At 36.2% G+C, this 12,890-nt stretch overlaps 1 protein-coding gene across 1 annotated transcript in view; it reads right to left on the reverse strand.

The window, feature by feature from the left end:
• Positions 1-38: 38 nt before the first annotated feature.
• The window catches only part of LOC129269394 (fibropellin-1-like), a 45,489-nt gene continuing 32,637 nt past the window's right edge, over positions 39-12,890 (reverse strand). The window contains exons 24-34 of the mRNA XM_064105706.1: positions 12,513-12,626; positions 11,248-11,361; positions 10,554-10,667; positions 7,737-7,850; positions 7,022-7,135; positions 6,472-6,585; positions 4,730-4,852; positions 4,062-4,175; positions 3,416-3,544; positions 2,860-3,055; positions 39-2,545 (exon numbers count right to left, since the gene is read on the reverse strand). Of these exons, the coding sequence (XP_063961776.1) occupies positions 2,485-2,545; positions 2,860-3,055; positions 3,416-3,544; positions 4,062-4,175; positions 4,730-4,852; positions 6,472-6,585; positions 7,022-7,135; positions 7,737-7,850; positions 10,554-10,667; positions 11,248-11,361; positions 12,513-12,626 (1,307 nt within the window). The 3' untranslated portion in view covers positions 39-2,484. The remainder of the gene's footprint in view (positions 2,546-2,859; positions 3,056-3,415; positions 3,545-4,061; positions 4,176-4,729; positions 4,853-6,471; positions 6,586-7,021; positions 7,136-7,736; positions 7,851-10,553; positions 10,668-11,247; positions 11,362-12,512; positions 12,627-12,890) is intronic.

The raw sequence follows: 12,890 nt of genomic DNA on the forward strand, positions 1-12,890 counted from the left end.
TTTACATTGACATACCATAAGACGCACGCACACACACCTTTACGTACATCATCATCCCTCTCTTTCTTATTCTGTTGTTTATTCTTGTGCCTCATATTAAATTTCACTTCTGTTTGTATCTTCATTTAAATTCTCCGAAAGCATTCATCATAAACAATATCATGAATATAGTAATAATGTGAAAACAGCTATCTCGAATAGACAAATTGTAAACAAATGATTATAAAAGTATGAGTATTTACTCATCGAGAATAAAAAAATGTTTTACATCTTCTCTTATGTCGAAGAATACTTAAATTAATTATGGCATGATAAACACATTTGGTATAATTTCCTATCTAAATGTCAATTTCTAGCCTCGATAAATCCCATCTACCCAAATACCTAGAACTGAACATGCTTATTTCAGTGATGTAGACTTTGACTAAGAATATCGTCAGATGGGAGTCAACACTGCTTCGAGTCAAATAGACACAATTCCGAGTTACCATCACTCAGTACCAAATAAGAACAGGTTCCAGTTCCAGTTTTCATATTTTTAACAAAATGTATGAACTAAGTAAGACATGTTTCTTGGTACAAAAAGCTGTCACCAATGGCCAAAAGTAAAAAGGCTTATTGAAACAAAAAATGTATTGGAATAGAAAACTCACCATTAAAACCTTCATGACATGCAAAATGAACTTTATAATTACATGAAAAAATGTTCTGCATGTTAATGTTTAATGAGGAACCAAACATATATTGAATATTGCAATGTTTCATAGGCTTTTGGAAAAGATTTTGAAACAATTGTCTTTCCATCGACCTTGAAACTTAAAAATTTATACTGCCAATTCAATTTGTTTATTACTAAAAAAAAAAAATCCTACACCTCAGATATTACAATCCATTAATGTTTCTGTTCCTAACTAAATACATTTTTATCTATTCGTAAAATAATGATGATAAAAAAGTGTTCGATATGGAGTATCTACGAACCGTTAAGCCTGGCACACACTACACGATCTGTTGCTATCCGAATTTCAGAGAAACTGTAATAGCATTTGAAATGAACATTCCAACTTATAAAATCTTATTGATCAAAGTTCCGAACATTGGTATGGTATAAAAATAATTAATGTTTATGAATGCAATGGACAGAATAGCTCATTAGGTGAAAAAGTGTTCCATTTAACGAGTCACAGCAGAGTTGAATGGATCGTTCATTTCATTTTCACTTCATGAAGTATTCTGTCCATTTCACGAATGAAAAGAGCATTCATTGACACCTAAATACAGATTATATGAAATTTTTATTGACACCTAAACATATATTATATGAAATGTTTAAATTTCGATGCAAATATGGTCATGCAGTGCGAGCTCGGTCTGTTGATTATCACGTACATACAACATGCGCGCTGCAAACACAACTTGGCCCGTATTCTGAAGTCGGGTTTAACTTAAACTCAGGTTTAAAGTTGTTGTTTAAGTATGGATAGCCAATTATTACATAAATCACTAACAGTAGAGATATCATATTTCAGCTCATTTGGCTCTCAAATCATTATTGTCGAGGAAGTATAAATAGATGATAGCCTTCACCATCGTTGAATCAGGAAAGAGCACAGTAAACATAAGAAACATACAACTTAATACAAATTTTGACACTTTTGGCTTCCCATAATTCTAGCACAGAGTTAGATCATGGTCTTGGTTAAACCTGACTTCAGAATACGGGCCAGGTGGTTTTATTTGTGGTGCCTGCAGTCTCGGTGCGCACGTGCAATGGACAAAATCGTATGGATCCAAAATTGCATGGTTAATGACGTCATTGTAAAACGAGCAGAATGATCGATATCAAACAACAAATCAAATGACAAGGATCTATCTAGGTGTCATATAAATACTAATATCGAATCTCTAGTCTATTTCGATCCTGCCTCCCTGTAGAAATGAAAACAATTTAAATTGCAAAATCGGATGCGGCTCAAATTCGATTTGGACTTAACTCTGACTACAAGACTTGCATCAAAGCGATGAAATAATATTTCTTCTTGGAACTTTCAGGTTCACTGCAAAATGTCATTTGTTAAAAATTGCATCTTAAGCTGTCTGTTGCACATTTGGCAATCTCTTGTTTTCAAACAAATAAGCACCTCATACATTGAAAACAAAATGAACACATTGGGATGTTGGGCGGAAGTTAACTACACTAGAAAAAAAATAACCTCATGAATTTCTTTTTAAATACCTACTCTTGATAAAATATACATATTAAAAAAATCCCTTTATTTTATTTCAAGTAGTGAAAAGGTGAGGAAATAAAAAAGAGTTGAAAGAAAGGGGAAAGAAGAAGATAGACGAGTATGGAAGAGATATCCCTAAAACATTCTAAACTCTCCTTAATTTGCTCTTATAATATACATTTTAGCACATAAAAGATTTAAATATAATGACGATATTTTAGTACAACAAGCATGTTTTGTCGGAGAGAAGGGGTTAAGGTTTCTTCGCCGGTGCCAAACTCTGTTTATATCTCGTCCATCTATCAAGCCCAGTTCTGAAATTGAAGAGAAATTTATTGGAAAATTATTTATTTTATGTTTAGAAAGAGAAGGTGCTTATAATTGTATAAATTAAAACGTTATAAAAATGCCCACGGATTATCATTATCATCATCATCATCATTACCATATTGTTATCATCATCATCAAAATCATCATTATCATCAGCGACATCAACATTAAAATCACCATAATCATCGTCGACATCATCATCATTACCATCGTCGTCATCATCATCATCATTATCACATCACCATAAAAGTAATGAGGATAAAATTGGTTGTCTGTACACGCCAACTGCAATAATTACTTGAATGATTTTTTAATCCCTCTGCAACTATCTGCTTTCTTAACCGAGGTCCAGGTCGTATGAAGTATCTCCTCCCCACACAGTCGACACTGGCCAGTCCAGGCCGTGGTCCTCTCACCTCCTGCATGGTCTACCGTAAAACCGAAGGAAGGCAGCTGATATTGGATAGATGAGTACCCTATGAGTATTCCATTGGCTGGAAGACGAAGGAACCGTACAGAGAGTTCATGAAATAGAAGTTGAGTTATTATCATTGGCAATCATGAAATACATGTATGTAATGAATGGAACATAATATCATGAGAGGGATACACACATATAGATATTTCTTGTTGTCGTAAGGGCCTAATAGAAATCAATTGAAAACAAAACCCAACACATTTCGCGTTTCATAAGGCGTTTGGTACATAGGAATGACGTCTCTACGTTCTTTACAAATATGTCGTTAACCCAGAGAGAGAGAGAAAGAGAGAGAGAGAGAGAGAGAGAGGGAGAGAGAGGGGGGGGGGGGGGGGCTAGAGATAGAGAGGGCGGGAGAGAGCAAGGAGATACTCACGCCAACTGTTGATAGAACCTTCGATATCTGCAACGTATTCACCAAGGAGTAACCCGGATGTTGTCTGGGTTATGTTGACATAATCGTTACACTCATTGTACCAGATACCTGAGATGTTACAATACCCAACTGAAATGGCAAAAAAGGGGGTGCAAATCAGGCGCAAAATTTAATACAGATATGCAGTCATGGGCTTCCATAACAAAAACCTTGCGATCACGGGGCTGATCTTTACTCTTGACTGATAAAAATTGATGTGTGCATTGAAAGTATAAATCAACTTATCTTTACCTAAGGTGTCATACGGTTTTATGATTTTGATGTAAAGAAAGTATTGGGTTTTACGCGTGTTTTAAATGAAATAAAGTCAAGTGTAAAGGGAGTGAGTTCGTATGGAAAAAATATAATTTTTTCATTACTAAATCTATTTATGCTTGGAAACAATGAACATAATGAACTGCACCCCATAAAAATCAAAATTCTTTGAAAGTAAGTGAAATACAGTTTAGATGATCCAGTTATGCATGTAACATGGCGTCACCTAATTCTAACAGCATAACTACATTACTTCATTTAACAACTAAATCTGTAACGTGATGAGTATCAGTTCAGGTGTGATACAGTGTAACATAAAAATAAGTTTTACCTATTCTGCAGTTGATACCAGAGTACCCTTGTCTGCAATCACAGCGGTATGAATTAACACCATCCACACATGTGCCTCCATTTTGACAGGGTAAACTACTACATTCGTTGATTTCTGCAAGAAAAAAAAACATTAAACAGAAAATACCTTCGCCGCACTATAAAGGCACTTTAAAGAACTAGATTCTCTTGTTAATACACTAATATATAATCTTGATAATTTAATTATGTACTTGACATGAAGAGTGCATAAATAGTAATGGGATATCATTATACTAAAAGAGATAAGCCTCATCACATCTTTAACATGTCATGGGATAAAGTGCGTTTATAAACACGATAAAGCTTCGCTTTTCACGCCCACGCTCGAGAGATAAAAAGATAAAGGGTTTGATAATATCTATGACAAATAAGTGACATCCCAGAAATACCAATTTTGCCATATCTTTAAGGGAAGATAAAATATCGAGGTAAGAGAGGGTATCAAAGGCCCCAATAACAATAGTAATAAATAGAGAAATCAAAATGGAAATAAAGAAAAAATAAGAATAAATGAAGGGATGAATAAAAATGAATGAATACATATGTGAATAAACAAATCGATATAATAAAGGAATTAATAAATTGATAAACAGAAACTTCATTAAAACGGAATCCCCATGCACTTACCCAATTCACATCGGTTTCCAACATATCCCACAGGGCAAGTGCAGATGTATTCCGAGGATCCCGGTACCAGGCTCATACAGGTCCCTCCATTCAAGCATGACAATGACGTACATACATCAGAAACTAGGCACAGCGACAAGAAAAAATTACATAAAGCAAGAGCGGCGCCAGGATGTTATGCTTGGGGGGTAGGACCACCTGAAAGCGACATCATTTTCTTTATTACATGACTGGTGTAGATTTAAACGACTCAAAACTTTGTTTTTATTCCCTTCTTCCTTTCCTCTCTTTTCCCTTTTTTCACTTCTTGGAAAACCTTATATTATCGGTGGTCGCCACTAGAGGTTCTACAAAATGAAAACCAGTTCTTTGAGAAGTTTTACTGAATATCAAATTATATTAAATTAAACGGAAAGTCTTTCACTCATTTGGGACTCATCTGTTAAATGAAAAAAAAAACTTAGGTAACTTTCACGCTTAATGCTTAATATAAAAACACATTTTTGCCTGAAATCACTATCAATTCAGAAAAAAATCTTTTAAAACAATTCTGGCCTCCATGGTCTCTCTTTATAGTACTTTTCACCTTTCTCCAAAATGTAATTCCTTTTCCACTTTTTTACTTTTTTTAGAACTTAAAGTCACAGGACGCTATACAGAGTGAGTCAGAAAAAATGTCCCACTTTTGTAAAGTTGAATTGTTTAAAATATGAATATTTAATCAGTAGTTTCATGATATGTCTTGATAGAAGTATCCTCCAAGTACATTCAGGTACCATTTTCATTAGATCCCGTGCACGCATGACTGAACATCGGACCATCTTTAGAAGACTGTTAGATCTCACTTGCGCCAAGTTACTGGGTGATGAATAAAACAGTGCTTTAGACAAAGACAGTCAGACAGACAGACTGGCATGCTCACACACTCACACACACACACACACACACAAACACACACGGTAATAACTGGTTCATAATTTTCTCTTTTCTGATTAAGCATTGATTTTTAGCAAGATCGCTGAATGTTTAAGTGGCAATTCCCGACAATCTTTCCCCTTAAAACACATTCACTACCACCATCATATCATCATCATCATCCTCATTGTCATCATCTTGATCTTGATCTTGATCTTCATCATCATCATCAAGTGCACATAAATCCAATATGCTGGTTATGTCTTTTGTTGGTTAACAATGAAAATTTACAATGGATGCCTGTGCTTTTGTTGCACTTGCCTAAATACAAAAATTCCCTTTTAATTGTTTGTGTTTTTATTCACCGACGTTTGCAGTAATTGTGTGTCTGGGTGTGTGTGCGTGTGTGTGCTTGTGTGTGCATGTTTGAGTGGGTCTGCCAGTGCATGTGTGTGTGTGTTTGTGTGTGCGTACGAGGGTGTGTTTGTGTGTGTGTTTCAGTCTGTCGGACTGTCTTTGTTCAAAAGAGTGTTTTATTCCCCACCCTGTAACTTGGCGCAAGTGAGATCTGACAGTCTTCTAAAGATTGTCCGCTGTTCAGTCATGCGTGCAGGGGATCAAATGAAAAAGGTACCTGAATGTACTGGGAGGATACCTCTATCAAGACATATCATGAAACTAATGATTGAATATTCATATTTTAAACAATTCAACTTTACAAAAGTGGGACATTTGTTCTGACTCACTCTGTATAGTAGGCAAGCACGTACCACGTCCTATAATTTATCGCACGAATCAACCAAACTGGGAACTGCGATAATAATTACCTGAAGCACAATTGTTGCCGTAGTATCCCTGCAAGCATCTACACTGGAAGCCATTGACTCCATCCTCGCATGTACCCCCATTAAGACACGGATTACTTTCGCATTCTTTAATATCTGCACATAAATCATACATTTTTCGAAAACCGGTTATAATTTCAGCCTTTTTCCCCCAAAGATATCGAACGTATATTCCTGTTACTAAATATACCTTTGCCTCGAAGAGTGTATTTTTTAATATTTATTTTTGTTAATTGCTATCTTCTAAACAAAATAACTTTTAGGAGAATGAAATAGCCAGGATTGTGAGGATTTTGAAAAGAATGATACCACAATGAATGCATCTATGACTTACAAGTGTTATTAAATGAAACATATAAATGCAGTAACCTCTATTTAACATTTTATCATAAGATTAATGTCATCCGGCACTGCCGGTCATTTAAATACTCATGTATTTAAAGGTACGTAATGATAAGTTTGCCGTTTTACCGTTTTATATGCTGTATGCATGTTCGTACACATTTTCCAAAGTTATTGAGAGTATTCTCACCTGAATTGCATTCCATTCCAGTATAACCAGACGGGCATTCACAGCTATATCTATTGATTTCATCAAAGCAGGTTCCACCATTTTGACATGGGTTGGATGCACACTCATCAGTATCTGTGACGGATTAATAGCATTTTAAGCGTATACAAAGAGATGTAAAAGAGGCTTGAAGTATCGAAATCAACACAATCTATAGCCTATATGCGTTTATTTCAGCACTTTGTCATTAAAATAGTTTTATGATATTGACAGGCCTCAAGCATAGAGAGATAATCATCGATTGTTAAGAAATACTCAAAGATGAATGTGACTTAGATTAGGCTTTCTTATTGCGCGGTTACACGACACGTAGCTTCCAAGGGCAGTACAAAATGGTAAGAGTGATACAATATTATTAAGAACCGTTCTTATTTGCCTCAAAGAATTCGGGCCATCGGTGTTCTAACACGCATTTTCCTATTACATTACTGTAATTTGTTTACTTTCCAATGTTTCTTTAAAGTGAAATTGATAATAATAATAACATTTGTAGGGCGCTTTATAATGATGTTAGCGCTCAGTTTTCTGCCTATCAATTAAATTACCAAAGAAAATAATAAAGTAGTCTCAATGAATTCAAAACAAAATTTAAAGAAACAAACGAAAGGCAACTAAGATGTGCACCTCCATAGACCAGCACACAACTTGATTTAATGAATGCTGTATCCCTCATTACCTTCTTCACAAGCTGTTCCTGTAAACCCTGGTGCGCATGTGCAAGTAAATCCTCCAATCCCATCCGTACACGTAGCTCCATTCAAGCACGGGCTGTGAAGACATTCGTCTATATCTTGAAAGAATAAATTCGCTTCATTGCAGTATCCGTCTTTGCCAATTATATTATAACTTGTTCGGCTACAATACTTGCATGTAATTGCCAGACATGGATGATGATATCTATATCTTAATCACTAACTTATAACTAGACTAGTTAAGTTACTGGTTAAGATATTGATGTCATTATCCATAAGTATAGAATGATTACATGAAACATAATCAGTATGATAAAACGTTCTAGTCAACAAAACTTCTTTGTACCACAAAAGACAGGCCTGAAACATACTTAGTAAAGGAGTAAAAACTTGATGATGATGATTCACAGCATTTCTATTGTGCTATATTTCTGTTAAAAACACTCAAAGGCTCATCAAATTAAGGTAATTATTGCACATCTGCTGAAATAAGTGAGTTTTGAGAAACGATTTGAAGAGTTTATTCTTGTCAATTTCACGGAGTAAAGAAGGGAGGGAGTTCCAGAGGCGTGAAGCATTAGAGGAAAAGGCACGGTCTCCATATCCATTTAGGTGTGTGAAGGGTACATGAAGAGTTACACCAGTATTAGAAGAGCGCAAGCCAGGACGTAGACGGTGCTGTTCTATTAGGGAAGTCACATAACATGTAGCTAAACAATGGACAGCCTTGAAAGTCAGGAGAATTTTTTTTAATTCGATCCTGTACTTAATTGGTAACCAGTTCAACTCAATGAGAACAGGGGTGATGTGGTCATATTTCTTCGTACCAGTTAGCAGACAAGCAGCATCATTCAGTACGCTCAGGAGTATGTTCAGCATAGTGGAAGGAAGACCAGCCAGCAGACTGTTACAGAAGTCAATCCTAGAGGTGATCAAGGAATGAATGAGGCATTCTGCTGCAGATATATATTTTTCGTAGATGGTAGTAGGTCGCTTGGCATACCTTGGAAATATGCTTGTCCATCTTCATACACTAGTCAAAGGAGACACCCAGATTACGAGCATTCTCTGAAGGAGGGACGGACACACTGCGAACTTGAAGATTTTGTGGGACAATCTATTTGTTTCGCATATGTGGTGAATAAAAGACTAAATATTCAGCCTTGTCGTCATTCAGCTTCTCAAAATTCATTACCACCAATGACTGGATGTCTGCCAGGCATGTAGTAAGACGAGAAATATCAACGTTGCCAGTCAACATTGGAATATTGTTCCTGGACTACGTTGAAAAATAATAATAATAATAATCCGCTTTTGTATAGCGCTTAATACATCGAAACGATGTGTCTAAGCGCTTTACAGATATATTATTACCCCGGTCATCGGGTTCAATCAGTCATTCCCTCACACAATGTGTGCACATCCTCCACTCCCTGGGGAGTATTCCAGTCAGTCGCCGATGAGGCGCACACAGTACTGGACAAGCTACAATGACTTTCACATCCTAGCGGGTACCCATTTAGCACCTGGGTCGAGAGTGGCAAAGTGTGGATTAACGCCTTGCCAAAGGACGCCAGACCGCGGTGGGATTCGAAAACACGACCCTCTGTTTACAAGGCGAGAGTCAGAACCACTACACCCCGAACCGACGTTGGAAACGTTGTTGGTCTGACGATGTATGCGCTAGCACTCCTATTGATGATGCAACGTTGCCTGCCCACGTTGAGGTAACGTTGAAAACCGCTGGTCAAAGCTGTATTGTTACCTGTTAACATTGATCCTTACAGCTCCTTGAGTAAGATAAGTTTAAAAACCCTCAAAAGAGGTTGACTGGAAAGTGGTTATGCTGACTTTCACACACAGACAAGTTTTCTAAAGAATGCCTACACCTCCAACGCTGCGATGCTTCCTCAAGTTCCTGGGGACATGTAGCAGTCTGTAACCAGGAGGAGTTATTCTAGAAGCACTCGCAGGCTCATCATGCTTAAACCAGTTTTCAGTTAGGGCTAATGCATCAATATCATGATTGTTAATGTGATCTTTGATCAAATCCGACTTATTACCTGCTGAATAGCAATTAATCAGTCCAAGGTTTAAACCTAGCAAGCTAAGAATCAGAATTACATGTAACTGATGGTTCAGTCAAAGCTATCTTCTTCCCGCCCCCGCATCCTCTGTGACCATGTCGGCGTCTATGTATTCCCAATTTCTTTATCATTCCATAAGTAGAACAGGACAATTTGCGCTGGAGGGATCCCATCTCTTTCCATATTTATTTCAGTTGCACTATACCTATTACAAGGCATAACACAGAAGGGCAAATTTCATTAAGTCACAGTGTCATTGTAGTGGAGGTGCTAACACAACAGACTACTTATAGCAACACACAATATCATTCTTAAGACATCCCATTGTATTTACTTCGAACTTGACTGATCATGAATGGCAAACATCAGAAGGCACTGAACTCAAATACATTACATGAACATACAAATTCACAAATGAAATTAAGCTTACCAATACATACCTCAACCTATTCTTTATCTTTAGATATCGCCCCAGTAGTAATAACAGGAGCCTCCATTTAATTTATAGCTTATAACGTTCATTTATTATTGTCGTTATTTTAGGTACTCCATGTGTTAATTTTATCCATTCAAAGTTATATGCAATGCAAAATGATCCATTATTTAGTTTGTCGGGACGCAGTTTAAGACAAAATATAATTTCCATCCTTTAGCAAAAGCTGTAGCTGCTGAATTCATGTTATATGAATACGAACCATTGAGCTGTTAGCTTACTTGATTCACAATTCGGTCCACCGAAGCCATTCAGGCAATCACATCGATATCCATTGATTTCATCGGTGCAAAAAGCTCCATTCTCACAAGGATTACTGGTGCATTCGTCAATATCTGAAGAGGTGAAGCAATGTTGTTAAAAATAGAAATATAAACTGATTAATTGTGACCATCTGAATGAACAAGAATCATCATCCTATACTTGAATACCTTATGGAATATAGATTTGTTTAGAGGGTCACAGGGGAACAGAACACCACATGATATACTGTGTATTATCAAGCAAAAGACCAAGATAAAAAAAAAAACATTAGGATAAGTATGATAAAGGACAAGGGGTACTGCGCACTTTAGATATCTAAAATGAAAATGGAAACTGGGATATTTCTATCATCCTTCCACGCTTTTGTCACTGTTTCAAGATTAAAACCTGGGGCCCCGTTTCCTAATGACTTCTTACAATAACAAATGTAATATCGACCAATCAGTCAGATTGAAGGACTTACATACCTTTATTTTCATATGATAACAAGTATATGAAATCGAGCCCACACCGATATAAACAAAATATGATATTCTTACTTAACTACAATCTGTCTGGTTTGAGTTGGCTTTGTAAGTGTGACAACCGAATTAGGTAAAATCACAAGCAAGTAAGGTGATATAATGAATAAATGAAATTTGTTCTACTTACTTGATGCGCATTGTGATCCGGTATATCCCGGTAAGCAATCACATGTGTATCCATTGATTTCATCCTGACAGGTAGCTCCGTTTTGACAGGGGTTACTCCCACACTCGTTTATATCTGAAGAAAATTAAAATACATTTCTAGTTCAAATCACTCTCAACATGTGAAATGAAAAATATAAAGCAAGTTAATATTTTCTCAAGACTGCGGCTTTTAATGGAGTAATAATTTGTTTAGCGTTAGCACATGGTTAACTTACTTTTCTTGCATTAGGCTACACAAGTTTGGTAAATTCCCTATGTTACCGTGGTAATTACAGGTGGTTGCCATTCCAGGGCCCCGTTGCTTAAAAGTTACCATTATGGTAACTTTGCCATCCAAAGGTAACTTTCACGGAATCCTTGATTTTGAATGGCTGATGAGCATTGCTCCCGGTTATCACTGGAAAGTAGAATACTATAGTAGTGACTTTGATGCATGCCCAATAGGAAGAGCCTAATAGAAGTCCTGCAATCTATTCCCCCTTCTTCAAGTTCCTCATAACATTATTCAGACGAAATAACGCCCGTTCTTGAAAGGATAAGAAGCGTTTCGCTTTGAAAATCTTTCACAATGTACTCTATATTCATCCGCAGATGTAGCGTTAGTTATTGCACTGGCATTATTTTGAGCATGCTCGTAGTTTACCATCACAAAAGAATTCACTCATATGTGAAAGCTCCCGTCTGGACATACCCAATCTTCTTCAGTCGCATCCTTTACGCTCCTTGAAATCCACAGTTGCATCTCAAGATTAATAATAATAATAAAATAATAATAAAATAATAATAATGATACTAATAATAATACTATTAATAATAATAATAAAAATAGCAATGATAATTATAATAATAATTACTTGATTTATAGAGCGCTTTTTGCCAAACTATTCAAAGCGCAACTATCAACACCTTTAACTCGACATGCTTGAGCTTCAACTTCATCAGTATCGCTCAGTGCATTCAAGTATTTAATTTTAACGGGTATCCATTTACCCAATCCGGGTCAAATCATGCAATACAATGTGGATATGTTTTCTTGCTGAAGGAAATTAGGCCATGGCTGAGATCTGAACCCGAAAACCTATGTTTCAAAGTCCAAAGATCAATCCACTGACTACAGTGTTTCACAGAAATAAGGCGAAATTGCAAATTTAGTGATAGAAAACGGATTACTAAAATCTGATATTCCAAATAATAGTAAATTGTGGCCATAAGTTTTATATATACCTTCTGCACACGTTATTCCTGTAAACCCTGGTGCGCATGTGCAAGTAAATCCTCCTATTCCATCCGTACACGAAGCTCCATTAGAACAGGGGTCCTGAGCACATTCATCTATATCTGAAAGACATTTTTTTAAATCAATTAGCTTCTTTGGTCTACCAGTATTTCTTTCCTGTTGTACGAATATATTAATATCACCTTGTTCTTTCAGCTGATAATTAGATTATCATTGAAGAATCGATGATTTTTTATAAACAACCGAAATAATTAATAAGTGTGATATCAATATGATATAAATTCCTAAGTCATTACAGCCAATCCAACATTATCATTATCATTATTTACGATTTCAGGTAATGGGGATGTTAGGATTTCAAGGTA

Source organism: Lytechinus pictus, chromosome 10, assembly GCF_037042905.1.
Source record: "Lytechinus pictus isolate F3 Inbred chromosome 10, Lp3.0, whole genome shotgun sequence".
NCBI lineage: Eukaryota > Metazoa > Echinodermata > Echinoidea > Temnopleuroida > Toxopneustidae > Lytechinus > Lytechinus pictus.